The following is a 24,215-nucleotide window of genomic DNA, read 5'->3' on the forward strand; positions in this document are numbered from 1 at the left end:
AAACGTGTGTGTGAGCGCACACTCCCTGGGCAGGCAACTCTTAGATTTGGCCCTGCCGGGTCCCTCCTTCAGGTCACTGTCCCCAACCAGGGGGACCCTGAAATGCCCTTCTCCCACTAATAATGCTCTTAACTGACTTCACTCGTGAGATCAAAACCACATTCTTGGGGGAAAAACACTTAAGCTCATGTAAAGTGGCACTTGAGAATAATAAGGAAGATGAGGAAGTAAAATCCAACACCGAATTAATGGTAAGATTCGAAGTACAAAACACAGGGCCTGGTGTGTAGAAGAATAAAAAGTTAAGATGTCTCGGGGGTGCCTGGGTGGCTCAGCCGGTGAAGCGTCCGACTTCGGCTCAGGTCATGATCTCGAGGTCTTGGGTGCGAGCCCTGCGTCGGGCTCTGTGCTGACAGCTCGGATCCTGGAGCCTGCTTCGGATTCTGTGTCTCCCTCTCTCTGCCCCTCGCTCACTCGCTCTCTCGCATGTTTTCTCAGTCTCTCTCTCTCTCTCAAAAATAAATAAAAACTTAGAGACGTTAAGATGTTTCAGTCACAAATCCACCGTTGGCTCAGCAGCAGTGGACTGGGAAACCGTGGAGGCCACAAGGCCATTGCTCTGTCCCCTTGTGCCCGGCGGCGGTTGTGACTCTCTGACAGCCGATCAGGGCAGAAGGCTGAGCTGCTCGGGCCGGGACTTGGGTGCGCCACGCGGCTGAACCTTGGAGGTGCTGAACCCCCGGTGTCTTCTAAACTTGGGAGACGCTCTGGACCTTGGGGTGGACTTGACACTTGGCCACGTTTTGAGGAGAAGGGAATTTCAGCCAGAGAGCACGAAACCGGGGTGAGTCTCTGGACCGCTCTTGCCTTAGCTTGGCCGGGTGGGGCTCTGGAGTCCTGAGGCTAGGGTTGTGGGCGTGACCCCCCAGCGACCGGGTCACTGGCTCTCCTGCTGGGTCCCCGGGGCTCTCGGGGCTGCCCCTCCCCCACCTCTGTCCGTCACCACATCCAGTTCCAGGCCCAGATGACATACTCCCTCCACGGTCATTAGGGAACACCGACTGTATACAGGAGGCGGAATTAGGATTTGCGGGGCTTGCTTTGTGCCCAGACCTGTTGCTTAGCTCCGCTTGCTGGGATGTGGGCTCCATGAGCGGGGGCGAGGGGCGTCCCTTCTGTTCGCCCTTGTGTGCCGGGACCCAGGGCAGTGGCTGGCACCCGGCAGGCGTGCGGCAAAGACTTGCTGAAATCAATGAATGAACACCGTGGCCAGCAGAGGGATGAGGAGAGTCCCCGACTCCCTCCCGAGTGCCGGCCCTTTGAGTGGGGACGTTCCTGCTGTGGTGCACGCACACCCCGGGGCCCCTCCACGCCCCACGTGCACATGCCGGGGCGCGCGTGGGAGGCAGGCACACCTCACCCTGACCCGGAGGCACCCGGACGAGGTGCCGCCCGGGTGGAAGATGCTCCGGGTAGCCCAGGACCGGAGTGGCCGGAAGAGGCTGGGATGCCGTGGTCCGGGTGGCAGAACTGCGGGGCCCAGAGTCCCGGGGAAGTTTGGACAGGAGCAGGGGGAGGTGCCGGCAGGCAGACGTGTGTGTTCTTATCTGAGAGGGCGTTCATCTTCTCCTGAAATCAGAATTTGCGGAACTGCTTGTGGCTCTCGATCGGCCCCGGGCCGACTCTTCGACGGCCTTTTGTGCCTCAGTTTCCCTGTCAGGAAAACGCGGGCATGGCTGGTGGGAAGACTAAATTAATTAACGTAGATCTGCACTGTCCAGCAGCTGGGAAGGACTTCAGAGTGTGCCGGTCCCCGTGAGATGTGCTCTAAGGGTGATATCTCCTCTGGGCCAGACTTGATATGGTGAAAAAAATGTCAAACAGCTCATCAATATTTTTACATTAGTTCTGTGTTTAGTGTTTGTTACTTTGTTTGTTTATATTTGAGAGTGCAAGTGGGGACAGGCAGAGGGAGAGGGGGGACAGAGGATCCCAAGCAGGCTCTGCACTGACAGGAGAGAGCCCGATGCGGGGCTCCGACTCACGAACCGCGTGATCATGACCCGAGCCAAAGTCAGATGCTCAACCCACTGAACCACCCAGGCGCCCCAAGCCCACAGGTGCTTAAGATGTAGTCTGTCCGGTCGCCACCGCCCCGTAACGAGCGCACTGAGGCTGTGTGCCCGCCGCAGGAGGAGACGAGACGGCCCTCACAGCCCCTTGAAGCGTGTCTGTTCTGATGGAGGAAGAAGGTACTCTGCGATCTGAGCAGGTGGTCCTCGTAGCTGAGCCAACGTTCCAGGACCTTAAAAACACACTCAGTTTCGCGAGGACAGGAGGGACATCCAGGGGGACTGCACGTCCCCTCGCTGTCCTTCGAGAAAGGAAAGATGGTGTTTGTAGTAAGGGAGGTGGCAGAAGGCCCCCCGGGACTGGGCTCCTCTGGGCCCCGGCCAACAGGGGCCCGCACCCCGCGCCTCTGGCTGGGCTGTGGAGGCCTCGCCTGGGTGGTGTAGGGAGGGGAGCCGAGATGGGTGGCCTTCCCAAGGAGCCTCCGAAGGCCCGATTGTCTGCGGCCCGTTCCGGCGTGGCCGATGCCTTCCTCTCTGGCGGCGGGGCTTAGACGGAGGCCCTTTGGGGGCTGGCCTCGGAGGTCAGTGCAGTGTTAGAGCCAGCCCTCCCTCCTCGGCCCGTGGCCCCCGGCCGCCACCCCTCGGTGTGGGTGTGGGGCGAGGCAGCCCTGCCCTGGTTTAGAGCCAGAGAGCAAAGGAAGGGAAGGGGGAGGGCAGCAGGAAGAAAGGCTCCGATGCTGAGGAAGCCAGCGGGGCCTCAGCCCAGCTGTGTGCTTTGTTTGTGGGGTTTCAGTCTCCGCACTGGGTATTGGAGGGCAGGCCCGGGGCCTTTCTGCCGCGTGGCCTTTTCTGACCCGGCCGTGGTAGTGGCTTTGTGTCACTTCTGCTGCACACCGTTGGCGAGAGCAGTCACCTGTGCCTGAATGGGGGAGGGGTGGCAGACTCCCCACCTGTGGATGGAAGGAGCGTCGAGGAATTTGTGGCTGTGTTTTTATTTTATTTTATTTTATTTTATTTTATTTTATTTTATTTTATTTTAATTTTATATTTTTTTTTAATTCTTTTTTTCAACGTTTATTTATTTTTGGGACAGAGAGAGACAGAGCATGAACGGGGGAGGGGCAGAGAGAGAGGGAGACACAGAATCGGAAACAGGCTCCAGGCTCCGAGCCGTCAGCCCAGAGCCCGACGCGGGGCTCGAACTCCCGGACCGCGAGATCGTGACCTGGCTGAAGTCGGACGCTTAACCGACTGCGCCACCCAGGCGCCCCTTAATTTTATATTTTAAAGTCCACTTATTTATTTTTGAGAGAGAGAGAGCATGAGCCTGAGTTGGGGAGGGGCAGAGGGAGAGGATCCCAAGCAGGCTCCGTACTGTCGGTGTGGAGCCCAACGTGGGGCTCGAACTTAAGAACCGCGAGGTCATGACCTGAGCCGAAACCAAGAGCCGGACGCTTAACCGGCTGAGCCACCCACGCGCCCCGGGTGGCTGTGATTTTAAAAAGTTACATGTAAGCACAGCCTGGAATGTGTCGTTGGGTGAGTTGTAACAGATGCTGGCGCCCGTGTAGCCCGCCCTCCTGTCAAGGTATAGTAGAGTTGCAGCCCCAGGAAGTTCCCTCCTGCCTCTTCCAGTCCGCGCCCACCCCCAGCCGAGCACTTTTCTGATTTTTTTCATCGTTTATTAGTTTCGCCTGCCCTAAAACACAGCATAAATGGACTCGTGCGGTGTTCGTACTCAGCCAATATCCTCACTATTCACGGATTCTGTATTTGCGAGTTTGCCCAATTGCTAAGATTTATTTGTCACCCCAGAATCGACTCGTAGCGCTTTGGCGGTCATTTGGGGACACGTGCGGAGGGGTGAAAAATGTGAGTGGCCCCCCACACACATTCCCGGCTGAGGGTGAGCGGGGTGTTGCTCTGCCTGCTTGTTTTAGCTCTCACACTGTAAACAAGTATCTTTTTTGTGGTCGTTTTAGTGCCATGGTCTTTGCATTTTTATGCTCTTGGTGGTTTTTCTGTATAAAATGTTCCTCAGGGACAGTGCTGAAGTGCTGGGTGGTATTGGTAAACTCGAGAAGGCTGTGATGTGCTTTAACAGAGAAAATACCTGTGTTTGATAAGTTTCGCTCAGGCATATGTCCTGATGCTGTTGGCCGTGAGTTCGGTGTTAATGAAGTCAACAATATATGTTAAATAAGTCATCTTTAGGGGCGCCTGGGTGGCTCAGTCAGTTGAGTGTCCGACTTTGGCTCAGGTCATGATCTCGTAGTTTGTGGGTTCGAGCCCCTCATCGGGCTCTGTGCTGACAGCTCAGAGCCTGGAGCCTGCTTCGGATTCTGTGTCTCCCTCTCTCTGTGCCCCTCCCCTGCTTGTTCGTGCATTGTCTCTCTCCTTCTCTTCCTCTTTCTCACTCTCTCTCAAAAATAAACATTAAACAATTTTAAATAAGGTGTCTTTAAACAGAAACACAGATAAAGCGAGGTTATGTACTGACTGGTTGACGCCAGTGTTACGACCAGAGGCTGGCGGGAACCTAACCCTGTATTTCCTCCGGGGGGGGGGGGGCCGATGTTCACTATTCGATAATTCGGCATTTGCGGTGACTTCACGGAACATTATGCCGCGAATATCGAGCAGCGACTGTAGTCCTCTTTGGTCTGGCACCGGTCACGCAGAGAATGTCTGTGAAATTCATCTCTGTTGCTTCTGTGTGTCAGGTGTTTGTCTTTTTTTTCCTTTTGTTTTCTTCTTAACCAAGTAGCATTCCATTCGGTGAGTACTCCACACTTTATTTTTCCATTTCCCTGTTGAGGAATGTTTGTCTTTCCTTCTGGGGCTGAAGGAGAAGTCGGCTATGGTCATTTGTGTCGAGATAGGCTTTCACTTCTGCTGGCTAAATACCTAGGAGGGGAGTGGCTGGCTCATAGAGTAGGAGTGTGTTTAACTTTTTCAGCAGCTGCCAAAAAGTTTTCTGAAGGGACTGGGCCATTTAGCCTTCCCCCAAACAGTACGTGAGAGCCCCCGCCCCCTTTCCTTCTCGATGCGCTGTTTCGGGGGGTTTCTTTGGGCTCCGCTGGCTGCTTTCTAAACTGGCTCCTCCGTGAGGAGGGCACTTGGCTGACACCCTTCTAATTCCTTCTGTTAAAATAACTGTCTTCACAGCCGATTTTTCAACCCTTTTTTGGTAGTTACTATGGTCTCAGCAGGGGGTTGATTTTTTTTTTTTTTTTCCCACCAGCTTTCACTAACGCGGAACACTTGCATGGTTTTGCCATGTCCAAAAACTCACGCGCAACTAACCGTGGGAAAGTCGGAAACTCTGTGCCGACAAAAACGATGTGTACAAGGGACCGATCGTTCCACTTGGGGGCAATCACTGTTAAGAGGGACTTTTGTTCTGACACACAGCTTTTTAATTTTTAGGCATCTGAGGGAAGGAGAGTGAACTTTGTTGGAGCGGTGAGTCCCTGGTGAGAATTATCCTGGTGAAGGGCCCCAGGGGGGGGACACACAGCTAGAACTCAGAAGCCAGCGAATGAAGCCTTTTCCTCTTGAGTTGCTTGTTTCTGGTTCTTGCCGGGAGACCTCGTGTCACCCTGGTGGCTTGATTTTTTTGAAGGCCGGCCAGAGTTTAATTTTTTGCAGGTGAACATAGGATCAGAATGGAGAGCTGGGGGCCCCTCCTCCCCCTGGGCCTCGGGAAGCTCTTCTCCCGACCCTCCGAACAACCCCTCTTCGTTCCTCTGGGGAACCAGCAGTGGGAGGGGGAGGGGGCTCTCTCTCAGGGGCAGCCAGAGTGGGAGATCGCTTCTGGTGGTTAGAGAGTCTTTCCTTCCGGGGGCACCTGAGCGGCTCCGTCGGCTCAGGTCATGAGCTCACGGTTCATGAGTTCAAGCCTCGCATCGTGCTCTGTGCTGACAGCGTGGAGCCTGCTTGGGGTTCTCTCGCTCCCTCTTTCTCTGCTTCTCCCCTGCTTGCTCTCCCTCTCTCCCTCTCTTTTTCTCAAAATAAATAAAAAACCTAAAAGAAAAAAAGAAAAAGAATTTTCTTCTGTCTGGCCAGCAAGCAGTCTAATTTAGGATCTGATCCCGTCAGCAGCTGGGACGATCCCGTGAAAACAAAACCAGGTCCTGTCACTCCTGAGCCCAGAAGGAATCCTCATGCCCTTCTTCCCGTTCCTCACTCAGCAAAATCACGTCTGTGTCTGTACTGCAGATGGCTGGCCTACTCTACAGATTCTAAACGACATATTCTCAGAAGCAATGCTTGTGTCTTTGATCAGAAAGGGGAATTGACGATGTGCCCCCTCTTAGCCTCTCGGTCAAGCAGCAGACAGGTGCGAAGGCCCCTGGTTTGTGGCGGGGACTCGGACCCAGTCCCCCCACGTTGTTCCCACTCAAGGCGTGGGGCCGGTTACGGAAGGAGGGCTGTGCCCGGCGCTTTACCAGCACCATCTCACGTTTCCGGCGGCCCGCAGAGCGCCTAGTATCGTTTCCTGATTCGAAGATGGGGACAGAGCAAGGAGGTCACTCATCCAAGGCCGTGCATGGGGTTAGCTGCAGAATCAAGAGAAGCGTGCTTCCAGACTCTGTGTTTGTCCCAGGGGCAAAGTGTGGGTGGTGGTACCTCCCAGCTGGCACGGGAGGGGGAGACCCTCCCCAGCCCGCGGTCTCCTGCTCCTGACTCCCTGGGGCAGCGGGCGGAAGAGAAGGAGCCAGGGCTCTGGAAATTGGAGAGCACCGACATCCCTCCCAGCTTGAAGTTTCCAGCACCTTCATGTTCTTTTCCTTCTCTGTGACACCCTTTTTCCTTCTTTGGTGAATGCGTATTTAAAGCATCTCTAAATCAGCCTTGTGTTCGTCTAAAATCTTTTTTTTTAAGTGTTTATTTATTTATTTTAAACATTTTTAATGTTTATTTATTTTTGAGAGAGGGTGAGTGGGGGAGGGGCAGAGAGAGAGGGAGACACAGAATCCAAAGCAGGGTCCAGGCTCTGAGCTGTCGGCACAGAGCCCGACGCGGGGCTCGAACTCACGAACCGTGAGATCATGACCTGAGCCGAAGTCGGACACTCATCAAATGAGCCACCCAGGCGCCCCCAGCCTTGTGCTACAATGAAAAAAGTTTAGGATTTTATTTTTCCTTAAAAAAAAAAAAAAAAAAAAAAAAAAAAAAGGCTTTTCTTTCTGGTTCCACTTGGATAGCTGTGGCTGTGGCATTGGGCTGTTGTCTGAGGTGGGGGTGTCTCGCTCTGGAGTGAACTTACGTCAAAGCCTCTCTGTGCCTCAGTATCCCTTCTGAACCCAGTGTGCATCCTGCACTCAGCCTTGCTCTGTCGTCTGTGGTTGGGGTGTGGGATGGGATCCTGGTCCAGATAAAAGGACATTAGTGGGACAGTTGGTAAAATTTGTAAGATTTGAATAAGGTCTGTAGATTAATGCATATATGCATATCCGTATATGTGTATATGCACACATACATGTATAGGCAGGTATGGGTTTTGTCAGTGTTAATTTTCTGAATTTTGGTGATTGGAATCATATAAATACTAACATTTGGGAAATCTGGATAAAGGGTATATAGGAAGCTTTTGCAGTACTTAAAAAAATTTTTTTTGTAAGTCTGAAATCACATGAGAAGACCCTGGAAGGTGAACAGTCTTGGGGGTGGCGGGGTGGGTGTGGGGTCAGCAACTCCATGCATAGGCTGGCTGTGAGGCCACAGGGTGCTCTGAGGACTTGGAACTCTTCCCGTAGGTGTCAGAGACTGAGCATTTTTGAGCAGGAATATGATGTGGTGAATACACATTAAATTTAAAACATTCTTTAAGTCTTAAAAAAAAAATCCCACCACTATTTCTGAATATGAAGGTAACATATCTTCATTGTAGAATGTTTTAAAAAATGCGTAAGAGCTTAGGAAAAAGGGGTGCGTGGTGGCTCAGTCGGTTAAGCATCCGACTCTTGATTTAGGCTCAGGTCATGATCTCACGGTTCGGGAGTTCGAGCCCCGCATCGGGCTCTGTGCCGACAGCTCAGAGCCTGGAGCCTGCTTCGGATTCTGTGTCTCCCTCTCTCTCTGCCCCTTCCCTGCTCATGCTCTGTCTCTCTCTGTCTCTCAAAATAAAACGTTTAAAAAAAATTAAAAAAATAAAATAAAATAAAAACCACTCATAACCGCTCTTCATAGCGTATCTGCATGTGTAAATATATTAAAGAAAAAGAAAAGAAAGCAACCTACTACGTACTGGGTGGTGGTCTCCCCTCCCTTTGTTTCATTTAACATTGTATGACGAACATTTTTCACGTCTTAAGATGAATTGGGCAGGACTGTGTTGTCCGCCACATGGGGCTATTTAAAATTAAGTTTAAGTTCATCAAGATTAAATGTAAATTAATTAAAATGAAATGAAATTACAGATTCAGTTACATGTGTCCTAGCCACATTGCTCAGTAGCTGCCAGAGCTGACATCGTGGGCAGTGCGGAGAGAACATTCTCCTCACCGCAGAAAAGGCCCTATTGGACGGTGCTGCTCTCGAATAGTTAAAACTTCTAGAATACGTAAAAGTTGCCCAGCGTTTCTTTAGCTCTACCTCTGCATTTGGGGTTTTATATTCTTTTCTGGTTGGCACACTTCGGCGTCTTAATAACATTTTCGTGAGCTTGCTTGTTTCTTTCCTAACAGCTTCGTGGAGATGTAATTCACATCCCATAACCCACCCTTTGAAAGTCGACAACTTAGCGGTTTTTAGGATGGTCAGAGTTGAGCGGCCGTCCCCAGTATCTGATTTTAGAACACCTTTATCGCCCCCAAAAGCAAGTCCCCACCATTAGCAGATGTCTCCCTGCTCCCACTCCCCCCCCCCCCCCCCCATGCCAGGCAGCTGCTAAGCTACTCACCGCCCCTGTGCACGCCCATCTTTGGCCGCATGTTGTTTTTTTTTTTTTTTTTTTTGCTTAGGAAAAATCGTCTTAAATTGCTGGGTCAAGTGGTGTGAAGGTTTTTTAAGGCTTTGGGTACGTTGTGCCGCCCTGCCCTCCGGAAGGTGTTGCCCACATGCAGGCTTGCCCCAGCAGCGAACAGAGATGCCCTTTTCCCGGCATGCTGGGCGACGCTGTTGTTCTCATTGCTTTTCCTCTTTGCCGGTGGCCCAGTGCACGTGGCTCCTGACGTGGTAGAACACGGTTTCCTGTGCTGAGTGGCCGTTACGCGTCAGATCAGATTTGGGAAAGGTTGCTGGGGGGGGTGTGCCTTGAACCCTGTGTACCCCTGGGGAGCGGAGGGCAGGGAAGGTTGGAGGCCAGAGAGCGGGGGTGCCCTGGGGCAGGCGCGAACCTGCAGGCAGTCTGGCAAGGCTCGCTCTAGTCTGCAGTGATGGGGAAACTGATGGAAACTTCCTTCCCCACCGCGATGCAGCGAAGCCATCGCTGGTTTTGAGCAGCTTTCGGAGTGAAGAAAGCGGACTGGCGCAATGACCCCGTAGCCCAGAGTGGCCTTAAATACTTCCTTTGTGGCTTGGGGGGAGTTCCCTCCGCCTGACCCTGGAGCTTCGGGGTGCATGGGAGAGAAGGCAGAGGCAGGGGAGGCCCGGGAGCCTGGTGGAATGCAGTTGGTTGTGTTACCTGCATCCATGGCTCTTGACCTTGGCTGTTCCCTTAGACTCATCTGAGGTGCTTTGGCCACGCCCCCAGACTGGCACCAGAGTCTCAGAGGTCATGGTGGGCATCTGCACTGAGCGGCATAGCCAGACTAGAGAAGTGACCGTCTGCATGGGCCAGAGGACCCAGCACCCACTGCCTCTGGGGGTTTTTGTGAGCTTACGTGGGGCCAGGAGGAAGACTGTTGCCGGGGTCATTGGTCCAGCTCTGCCCCAAAAGCTTGGCCCCTCTTCCAGAACCTGTTGACTCCCAGAGCCACCCAGGTCCGCAGGCTGCAACCTTCGGCTGAAGACAAGACCTTGCTCGACTTGTGTCCAGAGTAACTTGTTCAGATGTGCCCCCAGGGAGACCTGCCCCCTCCCTGCCAACCCCCAAGCTTTGATCGGATGCCGTGACCCTTGCCTGGATCCCTTTCCAGCACAGTAGGTGGTTCGTGGCTGTGCGATCCCACATGACACGCAGCATCCGGGTGGAGTAGAGAGGATGTCCTGTGATGGCCACAGCGGGGTCGGGCGGCTCCCAGACGCGTCCCTTCCTAACTGAGAGAGGGGTACTCACCGGGATGGGATGAGGCCCAGGTGTGAGCTGGGGGGTGCCTTCCCCATGGGCTAGCCCGGTGGAGCCTTCTTATTTCAAACCTTATCATAACAACAAAAGGTGCCAACCTGGTCATCACCCGGGTTGGCTGTGCGTTCAGGTAAGGGAAGGCTGCGGGGTCCTCTGTCTGGCTGTCCGTAGGAAGGAGGCAGGAATCCTGTGGCCAAACCTCGCGCTAAGGCTGCTTTGCTGGCCTCCTTGTTTGTAAATCCAGCCTCTGCAAGGAGTGGGGAAGGTGCCGTGGCCCTAAACCTGGTTTGTCTTTGGCTGTGGGTGCGCGAGAGATCAGTCAGTACCAGTTTGGAATAACCCACTTCGCGTGGAGCATTGCCCAGGCTGGGTGGTGTCTGTATTCGGTCAGTTATCCTGTGTAATTGGTTCTCAAATAGCCTTCCTGGAACTTGTGGACAGGGGCTGGAATGTTCCAGGAGGCAGAGGGAGAGTAGGCTCTGTCCCACCCAGACCAGAGTGGTTTTCCTAGTGTCTGTTATATGTAGTTGAGTTTCCACTGTGTTTTTTTGTTTTTTTGTTTGTTTCTTTTTTTTGAGAAAAGTTTCTCCTGCTTTAAGCATTTTGAGAACCACTGCTGTGCACACAGAGAGGCCAGCCTGAATTGTGTTTCTCCAGTGCCGGTAACCTGCAGCCAAAACCACGGCAGTGGTGGTAATGGTAATAATAAAATGTCAAATTGCTGTAGTAGTAAAACTTGTTTGTTTCCTTCTGGAGAGTTGGAAAGCTCTTAGGAAGGCCTGTTTTATTGCTTTGGCTTCTTAAGGACATTACGATCCGTCATAGCGTTAGTAGGGGTTGTCGCTGGTGCCCGGTTTTTCCGCTAATCACCTGGAAGACTGGAGAGAAAGCTCTGGACGAGGGCTCAGTCGGTGAAGCATCTGATTCTCGGTTTCGGCTCAGGTCACCATCTCGTGGTTCGTGAGTTCAAGCCCCACGTCGGGCTCTGTGCTGGCAGCACGGAGCCTGCTGGGGATTCTCTCTTTCCCCTTCTCTCTCTGCCCCTCCCCCCCCAAATAAATAAATAAACTTAAAAAACTAAAAAAAAAAAAAAAAAAAAAAAGAGAAAGCTCTGGAAAACCGCCCAAGGCCCTGGCCCGCCCACTATGGCCTCCCGGATGACAGCCGGGCTAGCCTGGGAGGGGCAGATCCTGTGTCGAGGTAGGGGCCCTGTCTTCCAGGAGGTTCTGGCGGGGGAGTGGCCCAGGACGTCTGAGCCACATGGGTCCGTGACCGTCTTGGAGCCTCCATGGAGGAAACCTTGGCCCCTTGCAGCCCCTGGTGAATCCTGCCTCCTACCTTCGGTGTGCAGAGTATCCTCCTTCTCCAACACCACACACACCTCCTGGGTCAGAACTTCACTTCCTGTCACTTCCCGTGCTCCAGGGGGCCCTCCCGGGAGTTTCCCTGCGTCCTGTCCCCGCCTCCGGGCCCTGCTGGCTCCTTGCCGGCCCATTAATCATCCCACAGTTGTGCGCGTGCCTCTGGCTTTCCTGTCTCTGCGCCTTCTCTTACCTTTTCCTGAACCTGGCTCACCCTCCCCTCCCCTCCCTTCCCCTCCCCTGCCTCTGCCGTTTGAATGCATTCAGCGTTTATCTGGCACCTGCCGTGTATGGGGCACTCTGCTGTCCTTGTGTTTGTGGGGATGCTAAAGTAGAAAGCCAGGCCTCTGCCCTCAGCAGGCTTATTCTCCAATAGGTAAGCCCTACCTGGGCCACAGGCCGCAACAGACGGGCGGATGAAGTGCTTGAATAATCCTCGGTGGCTCTTTGCCTCCCGTTGTACATCATTTAAAACAGGAAACTGTCCCTAGTCCTTGCCCTTTCCTGTGGGAATATTATGATCTTTAAAAGAATCCCATACAGCCACTTTGGAAGACAGTTGGATGGGTGTTTCGTGTTTTTTTCTTTAACCAAACTAAACATACTCTTACCATACAACCCAACAGTCTTGCTCCGTGGTATTTCTCCAAATGAACTGAAACTTACGTCCACGCCAGCATCCGCTACGTGAATATTAATAGCAGCTGTATTCGTAATTGGCCAAGCTTGAAGGCGACCCAGATGTCCTTCAGGGGGTGAACGGAAGGTCCATCCTTGGCCCTTGGAAGGATGGAGGGCCCTGGAACTGTGGTCCATCCAGACAATGGAATCTTATTCGGCGCTGAACAAAAATGAGCTATCAAACCGTGGGAAAACATGGAGGCACCGTAAATGCGTATTACCGAGCAAGAGATACCGATCTGAAGAGGCTACATACTGTACGATTCCACTCCCACGACGTTCTGGAAAAGTAAAACTATGGGGGCAGTGAGAAGATCGGTGGCTGCCAGGGGTTGGGGGAGGGAGGGAGCACTAGGTGGAACACGGAAGATGTTTAGGGCAGTGAGACTCTCCTGTATGATGCTGTAATGGTGGTTACGTGTCATTCTCCTTTTGTCCAAACCCACTGGATGGTCAACACCTCCTGTAAACTACGGACTTTGGGTGATGATGTGTCAGCGTAGGTCCATCAGTTGGAACCAATGTAGCGCTGTGGTGGGGGGATGGTGATAGTGGGGGAGGCCGAGCATGTGCATGGGACAAGAAAATACGGAGACTCTCTCTACCTTCTGCTCAATTTTATTTTTATTTTTATTTAAAAAAAAAGTTTTAATGTTTACTTATGTTTGAGAGAGAGAGACAGACAGAGCGTGAGCAGGGGAGGGGCAGAGAGGGAGACACAGAATCCAAAGCAGGCTCCAGGCCCTGAGCTGTCAGCACAGAGCCCAATGCAGGGTTCGAACCCACGAATCGGGAGATCATGACCTGAGCCGAAGTCGGACGCTTAACCAACTGAGCCTCCCAGGCGCACCCCCTTCTGCTCAATTTTAATGTGAACCTAAAACTGGTCTCACAAATAAATTCTATTAACAAAAGTGCCAGAAGCAAATAAGCCAAACTGACAAATGTCATGTTAAAAAAAAAAAATCACCCCGATCTATTGGTTTTTTTTTTTTAAGATTTGTTTTAGGTTTATTTATTTTGAGAGAGGGCAAGCATGAGTGGGGGAGGGGCAGAGAGAGAGAGAGAGAGAGAGAGAGAGAGAGAGAGAATCCCAAGCAGGCTCCATACTGCCAGCACAGAGCTGACTCTGGGCTTGAACCCACGAACTGTGAGACCATGACCTGAGATGAAACCAAGAGTCAGACACTTAACCGACTGAGCCCCCCGGGCGTCCCCAGGGTGGTGATTCTTGAGAGACGGGAAGGAAATGAGGTGAGCTCTCTGGCTGTTGCAGTGTGCTGGCTTGAGAGAGTGTCCACACTGCACACAGGGAGGGAGAAGTTGAGGCAGAGCCCGGTGAGCTCCGTGTGTTGAAATGCAGCTGACAGTCTGAGGAGACAAAGGCAGCGACAGTTCATAGGACTCTAGCAAAATCTTTACCAGGCGTGTGTCTGATAAAGGGCTCATAGCCCCATTATAAAGGGAATCCTCACAGCTCAACAAAAAGAAGAAAAATGGGCCAAAGATTGGGACAGAGCCTTCACCAGAGAAGGTGCAGGATGGTAAGTCAACACACCGGGGAGGTGCTCAGGTACGACACCGTTAGTCAGTAGGAAAAAGAAAATGAAACCACAAGGAGACAGCACTAGGGACCTCTTCGAATGGATGAAATTAAAAAGACTGTCATTCCAAGTGTTGGCAAGGATGCAGAGAAATCAGAACTCTAACAAGCTGCTGGTGGGGCTCTAAGATGTTAGAATTTCTCTGGAAAAACAGTCTGGCGTCTTCTTAAGAGGTTAAACATACGCTTATCGTAAGACCCAGCCATTCCACTCCTAGGTCTTCCTTTACCCGAGAAAAAAAGGAAATGCATTTCTATACAGACACTTGTATACAAGCAGCTTTTTCTGTAACAGCCCCCAACTGGAGACGCCACAGGCCTCTGTCATCAGGGGAGCGGATAAACAGGCCGTGGTATATCCAGGCCATGGAATACTACTCAGCGCCGAGAAAGAATGAACTCTTCGTGTGACGACACGGGTGAATCTCAGAATAATTATGCCGAGTGAAGGAAACTGGATAAGAAAAGAGGACATATTCTAGAGTCCACTTGTAGAACCTCTAGAAAACACAAACTGAGGGGCGCCCGGGTGGCTCAGTCGGTTAAGCGTCCGACTTCGGCTCAGGTCACGATCTCGCGGTCCGTGAGTTTGAGCCCCGCGTCGGGCTCTGTGCTGGCAGCTCGGAGCCTGGAGCCCGCTTCGGACTCTGTGTCTCCCTCTCTCTCTGCCCCCTCCCCACCTCCCACTCACACTCAGTCTCTCTCTGTCTCTCAAAAATAAACATTAAAAAAATTTTTTTTAAATCTTATCAACTTGTACACTTCAGATGTGTGACATTTATTATATGTAACCGCCACCTCCTGAAAGCTGTTTTCAAAGAGGTCCCTCCGGCCATGGTTTGGGGCACGGGTTTCAGGCAGTAAAGTCTAACTGCAGGGGGAGAAATGCATATTCCTTCCTCTTGTCTAAACATTTGGTTCCTTCTTTCCCTCCCTTTCTTCCTGGTTGACGCGCTCCGATGATGATAGTGACACGTGATGACATTTTCTTTTGTTGTTGTTGTTGTTGTTGGACGTTTCTCTAAAATCCTATAGCTGAGGGGCCACGTGAAAGCAGAGGGGTCTGGTGGCCTTTCCTCTTGCTGAGCCCTGCTTTGTAAGAACTCACTTGCGTTTCTTCCCTGTACCTGCTGCCACTCATACTCGTGACGCTGGGACATCAGGTCTGGGGGCCCTTCCCACCCCGACCCGCTGGCCGTCCCAAGATTCCGTTCAATTCTGACACCATCTACCTGTCGGTAATAAATCCGAGTCCCCACGGCCCCCTCCTCAGGTTTGATCATTCGCTAGCACAGCTCACAGAACTCAGGGAAGCATGCCTGCCAGTTTATTTTGTAATAACGTGCATGATAAAGGACACGGATGAACAGTGGGGTGAAGGGATACATAAGGCGGGGCCCGGGAGGGGCCCGAGCCCAGGAGCCCCTGCCCTGTGGAGTCAGCCCAGAAGCTCTCTGAACCCCGTGCTTTGGGGATTTTTATGGTAGCTTCATGTAGGCAGGATGGATCGTTAACTCGTTTCCCAGCCCCTCTCTCGTCTCTGAAGGATGGGGCTGGGGCAGAAAGTTCCGAGCTTCTTATCACGGCTCGGTCTTTCCAGTGACCAGCCCCCATCCAGGAGCCCACCGAGAGTTGCCTGGTTAGAACAAAAGACGTTCCCGCCGCCTAAGAAACTCCAAGGCATTTGGGAGCTCTGTGTCAGGAACTGGGGTCATAGACCCAATGTTAGAAGGAACGGGGACAGAGGCCAGTATATATATGTATATACGTGTGTGTGTGTGTGTGTGTATATATACACACACACACACACACACGTATATACATATATATATCGTATATATATGTATATATATATGATATATACATGTATATATACATATATCTGATTTCATGAGCTGGAGCCTGTCCCCAGCCCTGGGCACTTAGTGAACTCACAGTGCAGGACCGTAGGTGGGATTGGTCAGCTCAGCTATCAGAGGTGGCAGATTCTGGTTGCCCGCATCCCTGGGTGACGGCTCCCTGAGGACTGTCACCTTGCTCACTGTCATCTTGCCGGCATCTAGCGGGAGCCTGGTTCTGAGTGAGTGACAGAGAAGTATCTGTGGGCTGAATGCTTCGGTGGCAGTGTCCCTCCAGGAGGGCAGGAGGAGCTAAGTGAGGGTCTGCATGGCAAAGGGAGGCGGCTTGGGGTGGGGGTGGGGGGGCTGTGGCTGGGGTCCCAGGCGGGAAGACAGCCTGTGCGCTTGGGGATAGGGCAGAATGAGTGGTGGGCCAGGGTGGTCAGTGGGAGCTCCGGGGCCGGGCTGGGCTTGGGGCCGCATCCCTGAGCATGTGGTTTGTTGAGGGTGAGGAAGGAGCCCTCTTTTTTTCTGAGTGTGGCAGGAACCCCCCCAGCCTCCAACGCGGCAGGGATAATGGGACCTTTGAGTTAGAACGTGGGCTCATGTCACATCTCCCAGACCGTGTGCTCTTCTGCAAGTTACAGCACTTTTCTAGAACTTGGCTTTGAGAAAGGGATGAAAACTCCCAGTGCAGGGTCTGGTAGGTACATTATTCCCTAGAATATGAAATTTACTTTTTTGCCCCTCGCGAAGGAAGACTAGATCTATTTCCTGCCCATGAAGTACTTTTTTATTTTCTTTTTTTTTCCCCCCTCTCTTTCTTTTCACATTTTCTTTATTTTTGAGAGAGAGCGAGCAGGGAGAGGAACAGAGGGAGGGGGCAGAGGATCCAAAGCAGGCTCTGTGCTGACAGCAGTGAGCCCCATGTGGGGCTCCAACTCACCAACCGGGAGATCATGAGCTGAGCCGAGGTCGGTGCTCACCCAGCTGAGCCACCCAGGCGCCCCCGTGAAGTACTTTTCTGTGCATTTACCACAAGGCACAAGGATGAAATGCTTTCCCACCTACCTGGCTTCTTATGGGCTCTTCCTCGCTCTGTGACCGACGGCTTGGAGCATCAACGCCTTCCTTCCTTGCTTTGTGTCGGTGCTGGATGATCCGAGTGGCGGGAAAGGAGGTCAGCAGCCCGGAGGACGCGGGCTGCTGGAGTAAGAGAAAGTTCCCGGGAAGCAGAAGTCAGTAGGTCAGAGCCCTCGGGCGAAGAGGAAACCAAAGGAGAGCGTTGCCGTGCCGGCTACGGGGAGCGAGAAAGACCTGAGCCGCCGTGATAAAGTAGCAGGAAACCCCCGGGTGGCCCGTGCACCTGTTCTTGTCCACTCGATGACGCTGTCCTCCTGCCATTGGCTTTACGAGCGGGGGTGGGAGAGGGCATCTGATCCCATTCCCCAGATCCAAACAAGATGAGCACACGTCCTCGATGGGAGGCTGGCCTCTTCCCACGTCCGCCCCGTGCACAGGTAGAAGGCCTGCCCACACCTCTGCGTCTCACCCTCCTCCGCTGTCTGCATCACTACGTTGGCTTAAGCCACGAGGTCACCGTGGTTAACGGGGAAGAAGTGATGCTGCCTCGGCCATGGTTTTGTTCCGTGTTTGTGAACAGAGTTATAGTCCCGGGGCTTTGACCCTTCCATCCGGTCCGTGGATGGTCTGCTTTGACTGTGCTTTCGCGGCTGCCTGACGCGCCAGCCTTTGTTGCTTGTCATAGCGAGCTCCGGTCAGGTCGGTCAGCGGGCTTGGGACACTTGTCTGGAAGTGGATCGCGGGATCACCGAGTAGTATAGTTAATACCATCCCGTGGCCTGATATTTGATGGGTGTTTTTTTAGAGAGCGTTTCTTCTTCAGGATCACATTTGCTGAAGATGGACGGGAAGGGCACTGGGGAGTTTGCGAGGGTGTTGGAAATATTCTGTATCTTGGCCGGGGCTTGCCTGATGTAGGTCATTTGTCAAAACTCATCGGATGGTAGACTTTCCGTTTGTGCATTTCACCGTTTGTGAATTTTCTCTTGAAAAAAAAACAAAAAACAACTGTCAGCAAATAATGAAGTCTTCTTAATGGTTTGCAGGCTGACATGTTTGGGGCTGAGGCAGACTGCTCTCTGCACCTTACTTCGAAATGCATCAAAAATAAGAAGGGTTGTTGGGCTGACCGACGGCAGAATGATCACACCCGGAGAACTGGGGTGGCGGGCGTATGGGTGTTTCCCCCACGATTCTTTCAGCTTTTCTGCGTGATTGAAAATTTCAGGGGCGCCTGGGTGGCTCAGTCGGTTAAGCGTCCGACTTCAGCCCGGGTCACGATCTCGCGGTCTGTGAGTTCGAGCCCCGCGTCGGGCTCTGGGCTGACGGCTCAGAGCCTGGAGCCTGCTTCTGATTCTGTGTCTCCCTCTGTCTCTGTCCCTCCCCCGTTCATGCTCTGTCTCTCTGTCTCAAAAATAAATAAACGTTAAAAAAAAAATTTCCATAAACAACTTCCCGCCAACAGCTACTTTTCCTGGCCGTTCCTACAAACGGCCTCGCCTGCTTCTTGAAGGCAGTGTTGGTGAAGTGAGTTGAGGGCCCTGGGCTTGGTGAGCCCTCTGTGAACCTGGTGCTTTCACAAACCACGTGTTAGCTTTGAGGTCGACACAGTTCGTCAACTTGAATCGATAGGGCTCTGAAACACAGGGCTTCCATCCTGTAGGCGGAAGGCTGGGCATTTGCAGCCTGAGAACTGCCCGGCACCAGCATTAGGAAAGGGTGCTTGTGGGGCGCCTGGGTGGCGCAGTCGGTTAAGTGTCTAACTTCAGCCAGGTCACGATCTCGCGGTCTCTGAGTTGGAGCCCCGCGTCAGGCTCTAGGCTGATGGCTCAGAGCCTGGAGCCTGTTTCCGATTCTGTGTCTCCCTTTCTCTCTGCCCCTCCCCCGTTCATGCTCTGTCTCTCTCTGTCCCAAAAATAAATAAACATTGAAAAAAAAATTTAAAAAAAAAAAAAAAAGAAAAAGAAAAAAAAGGAAAGGGTGCTTGAGCCCCCGCCGACCGAGAACACAGGCTAGTTACCAGCTGGACTCTGGGGGAGCTCTGCGTGTGTATGTGTTCAAAATTTTAAGGTTATGCCATATATTTAAACATAGGCAGACGGCTTTGACACTAGACCTTTTCTAGCCTAGAGAGAGCACTTGCTCTTGTAAGACTTTTTTTAATGTTTATATTTGAGACAGAGAGAGAGAGAGAGACAGAGTGCAAGTGAGGGAGGGGCAGAGAGAGAGGGAGACAGAATCCGAAGCAGGCTCCAGGCTCTGAGCTGTCAGCACAGAGCCCGACACGGGGCTCGAACTCACAAACCGTGAGATCATGACCAGAGGCGAAGTTGGCCGCTCAACCGACCGAGCCGCCCAGGCGCCCCAAGCAACCCCTCTTTGTATTTTGGCATATTTACTCCCTGAATTTTTTGTTTTAATTTCATGCATCATTTACATAACTGTGATGTTTTTCATTTGACTGCAATGAAGTTCTTTGAAAAGGAAGCCCCAGCGACTCCTTTATGCGGACTGGCCCAGAGCCTGGGCTACAGCCGCAGAGATTCTGGGTTGGTCTAGACAGAGAGACTTCCCGCTTACTCACAGAGTACGATCCTGGGACGACTGGAACTTCTTAAAGAGCCCGTTTGACATGGAAGCAACTTTTTGCTGAACACAGTAGCGTTATTGCATCCTTATGTGTGTGCCTGGCCATTGAACGTCTGCCAAGTGGAGGGTGCTGTACCAGGTACTCTTGGCGTGTCCTCTCCCCGTAAACCTGCCAGGGGCTGCCATCATCCCACCCTACGGGTGAAACCCCAGACGGCGGGGAGTTCAAATGATCTGCCCTAGTCACATAGTGCATGGATTGTGGGGAGCGGGCTCCATAGACAGCTTTGTCGCTGAGGCAGGACCAACTCCAGTGAACTTGGTGGTTTGCAGAGCGGCCTTTACGGCCGTCGGCCACTCCTGGGAACACGCAGGTGTTCCTAATTGAGAAGTGATGCTCCCAGAAGTTTCCAGGTTAACTCACGCCGCGTGGGAATCGAGTGGGCGGGGAGGCTAAAGGTTAGAGGCTAATTTCTGTTTCATCACGTTGCTGTCAGAGCCGGACAGGGGAGAGGGAGGGAGGCCTGGGGACTTGAAGGGGCAAAGGGTGGGTGTAGGGTGCCCGGCAGGGGAGCCTGTGAGCAAAGGCTGAGAGCTGGGACCCTGGAGGGAGCTTGTTTGGAGGGTGAGGGGCAGGGAAGGGCCATGGCCTTGCGGCCTGCCAGACGTGGGGCTGGTGGCCTGATACGTCTGCAAAAAGTGAGGCTCATCAGGGCACCTGGGTGGCTCAGTAGTGTCTGACTCATGATTTCAGCTCAGGTCACGATCTCACAGTTTGTAAGTTCGAGCCCCACGCCGGGCTCTGTGCCGGCAGAGCCTGCTTGGGATTCTCTGTCTCTTTCTCAAAATACATGAATATACTTAAAAAAAAAAAAAAAAAAGTGAGGATTGTCAACCCTAGTTGGTTCCCATTGAGAACTGAAGGAAAGGATTTTGTTGAAATCGCCCGACCCGCATGCTTGGCAGGTTATGATCATGGTGCGGTGTTTTTGGATGCATCTGATAAACAGTGGGGGCCTTTGAAAGCTTTGGGCTGGGGCGTAGATCGGCAAAGCAGAGATTTTTCTGAATATCAGCACGCCATTATGGAGGTCGGCATGGGGCTCGGGAGTGGGGTTCTGAAGGCCAGCTCCTGGAGTTGAAAAGCGGATGGAGAGAGAGAGAGAGAGAGAGAGCACGATCTCAAGGGAGTAATCCACTCGATTTGGTGATGGTCTGGTTATGGGGAGGGACAGGCATCTCACTTTGTTCATTGGCTTTTCTATGACTCAGTTTACTCTGTCTCTCGCCCTGACTCACTGGCGTGTTCTTACTTTGCAGGAGCCTGTGTGAAATGCAGCAAAGGGGTGTTCGGGGCCGGCCAGGCCTGCCAGGCCATGGGGAACCTCTACCACGATGCGTGCTTCACCTGTGCGGCCTGCAGTAAGTGTGGGGCACGTGGGGGGACAGGGACCACGGGGACCAAGAAAGGGAGGACAGGGGAGAGCATCCATCCTCGAGACACTTGACCCAGGCCTTCCACAGTGCCACAGAAAGGCAGGTCGGGGGCCTCGGGAGCCCCCAGCCCAGGGCCCATCGGAGGGAGGAGACGTGCCAACGATTGCCCGGGGCCGGCCTTGGTGAAGCGATGAGTGGGTTCCAAGCAATCTGTGATAACGTCAGGTTTGTAACGCCTATCAGAGGTCTCAGAAGGGTTGAGGGGGAAAGCGTTGGAATCTTCCATCATCTGCCCCATTGTCCGTCACCTCCCCCACCGTGGGACCAGCCCATCGAAAGTCCGTCAGTTACTCCAGTGGGAGGCGGGGCCCTTTTATAATTCTGGGACCCCACTCTTTGATTTGGAGGCTCCTCTGTGGGTGTGAAGTGTGAGCGTGTGCATGAATGCCCGTGTGTGCACCAAGGCGTCGGTGCCTGTGAGCGCACACGCCTAAAGGCCTCTCCACTCCGTACACGCAAATTAGGAGACCAGGCCTGTGCTCAGCCCCGCGGACTGCTCATTGGGTTGATGGCAAGCGCAGTGGAAGATTCTAGCCCATTCGGGATGTTTGCCAAGTCTGACCAGATCAGGAATTGTGCTTGTTTTATGGTCTCTACCGAAGGTTAATTTTGAGGAGGATTTTTTAGAAAACGCCCCGCTGATGTTCTCTGGTCCTGTGCTGAGGCTAGCAGCTATCAATGACAAGGAAACAGTACGATAAAGCCAGAGCGTCTGGGACAAAGGGGTCTTGTTATCTGGCCCAGCGGTTCTCAATCCTGGCTCTTCACTAGAATCCCCTAGGAGATTTTCTTTCTTTTTCTTTTTTTTAAAGTTTATTTATTTATTTTTGAGAGAGAGAGAAAAAGTGATAGCAAGCACACAGGGGAGGGGCAGGGAGAAAGGAGAGAGAATCCCAAAAAGGCTTCGTGATGCCAGCCCAGCGCCTGATGGGGGGCTCAAACTCATGAACCATGAGATCATGACCTGACCTGAGATCAAGAGTTGGACTGAGCCACCCAGGTGCCCCTCCCCTAGGGGCTTAAAAATTTTTTTTTTTAATGTTTATTTGTTTTTGAGAGAAAGAGAGAAAGAGAATGAGCCAGGGAGGGGCAGAGAGAGGGGGAGACACAGAATCCAAAACAGGCTCCAGGCTCTGAGCTGTCAGCCCAGAGCCTGACGTGGGGCCCGAACCCATGAACTGTGAGACCATGTCCTGAGCCGAGATCAAGAATCCGACACTTCGCCGCCTGAGGCACCCAAGCGCCCCTCCCCAGGGGATTTTAAAAGCCAGTGATGCACCAGTCCCATGCTGACCAGCAAAATCAGGAGCGCTGGGGGTGGAGTTTCTAGAATGGGCCAGAGTGCTCTTCCTGTCTCCTCAGGCGACTCCAGGGTGTGGTCAGGCCTGAGTGTCTGGATTAGTGCCAGCCCATCGGAGAAAGGAGGGGGAGGGATTTGCTCTTGGCTGGTTTGTGGCACCCTGAGAGCCTCCTGCTTCCCAGTCTAAAGTCAGCCAGCTGGGTACGGACCCGGCTCCCAGCCTGCCAAGCTGTGATGATGGCTAGGCCTACGCCCGGGTTCGAAACCTCATACGTGCGTCCTCACTGCGATTTCCCATAAGACGCGTGCCGGAGAGGCCACGGTTCGTGCGTTGATGAGTATTCCCCTTTGCGGGGAAAACGCGAAAGCCTTGGAGGTGAGTCGGAATTCTGCTGAGCATCCGCAGTGGAAATGTGGGCGTCGTCCGGGGATCGGTTTCCCTGGGCCCCTGGCTTTTCCTTGTCTTTGAGCCACACCGCACCGTGTAAGTTGTAGGATCCTGGTGGCGACCACGCTTCTTGTCCCCAACGATGCAGACTGTGTCTGGTGGGGGGTGCAATTGCCGGTCGCCCTGTGGAGGTTGGCTTCCCTTCTGCTGGAGCAAGTGTATTTCAGGACTTCTGCTGGCCACGTAGCCCGAGCTCTCTGCGCTATCCCAGATGTAACGTCTTCCTGCTGCCCGCGCTAACCGATCAGTTAAATTCAATCTTTGGCCATGTGTTTGGGTCTTATCTGTACAAGAGTTGGGATCCTGCCTCTTGCTAAAAAAATTATCTTTGGGACGCCTGAGTGACTCAGTCGGTTGAGCATCCGACTTCGGCTCGGGTCATGGTCTCGCGGTTCATGGGTTCGAGCCCCGCGTCGGGCTCTGTGCTGACAGCTCGGAGCCTGGAGCCTGCTTCGGATTTTGTGCCTCCCTCTCTCTCTTTGCCAGTCCCCTGCTTGTGCACTCACTCACTCTCTCTCTCTCTCTCTCAAAAATAAATAAACATGGGGCGCCTGGGTGGCGCAGTCGGTTAAGCATCCGACTTCAGCCAGGTCACGGTCTCGCGGTCCGTGAGTTCGGGCTCTGCGTCAGGCTCTGGGCTGGTGGCTCGGAGCCTGGAGCCTGTTTCCGATTCTATGTCTCCCTCTCTCTCTGCCCCTCCCCCGTTCATGCTCTGTCTTTCTCTGTCCCAAAAATAAAATAAAAAACGTTGAAAAATAAATAAATAAATAAATAAATAAATAAATAAATAAACAAACAAACAAACAAACATAAAAAAAAATTATCTTTGCCTTTTGGCTCCTACAACTGGTTCTCAATATTTGCTGTTTTCCGGGGAAAAAAGAAAATATTAAGTGGAAGCCGTCTTTCGTCTCAAGCAATGGCCATTTGAACAAAGAAAGGTTCTCGGGGGTCAGGGGTGGGCACCGAAAAGTCAGTGGGTGCCACTTGTGGCTGCCTGACCACCTGTCGGTTCCATGACGGGTTGAATTTATCGTCAAACGATGGCAGGTGCAAACACAGCTGGTTGGGGATTTTCTTGGTGTAGCCTCTAAGGCCCTTGTGGTCTGCTCTCTGGCTTAATGCTTCCCGTAATTTATCACAAACTGAACTCTTTTCTACTTCCTTCTCCCTGATCACACTGCCCCCTAGGTCTGCTCTCCCCACTCACTTCATACATGTAAGTTCTGTCCAGCCGTTAGAGCACCCAGCTCAAAGGCTGCCTCTTCCAGGAAGTCTTCCCCGTTCCCCTAGCAGGAAGAAACCGTCCTCCCCCCACCCCCCTTGAACTTGAACTTGGCATGCCCTGCTTTCTGACTGGTGCTGTCCTGTAGACTGTGAGGTCACTCTCTGTGACTTTGGAGCCGGCAGGCCAGGCCCTGGAACAGAGTCGTTGAAGAGGTGAGGACAGGACTCCTTCAGAAAGCGAGTGCCACACATTCCTGTTGGCCAAGGGCCTGCACGCTCCTGT

At 52.7% G+C, this 24,215-nt stretch overlaps 1 protein-coding gene across 5 annotated transcripts in view; it reads left to right on the forward strand.

Annotated features, from left to right (window-relative positions):
* LIMD1 (LIM domain containing 1) overlaps nucleotides 1-24,215 on the forward strand; it is a 91,349-nt gene that overhangs the window by 33,620 nt on the left and 33,514 nt on the right. For all 5 annotated transcript variants that reach the window (XM_045049183.1, XM_045049169.1, XM_003982176.5 and 2 more), the window contains exon 2: nucleotides 20,781-20,882. In XM_045049183.1, coding sequence (XP_044905118.1) covers nucleotides 20,837-20,882 — 46 coding nt within the window. In that variant the 5' untranslated portion in view covers nucleotides 20,781-20,836. The remainder of the gene's footprint in view (nucleotides 1-20,780; nucleotides 20,883-24,215) is intronic.

Source organism: Felis catus, chromosome A2 (assembly GCF_018350175.1).
Source record: "Felis catus isolate Fca126 chromosome A2, F.catus_Fca126_mat1.0, whole genome shotgun sequence".
NCBI lineage: Eukaryota > Metazoa > Chordata > Mammalia > Carnivora > Felidae > Felis > Felis catus.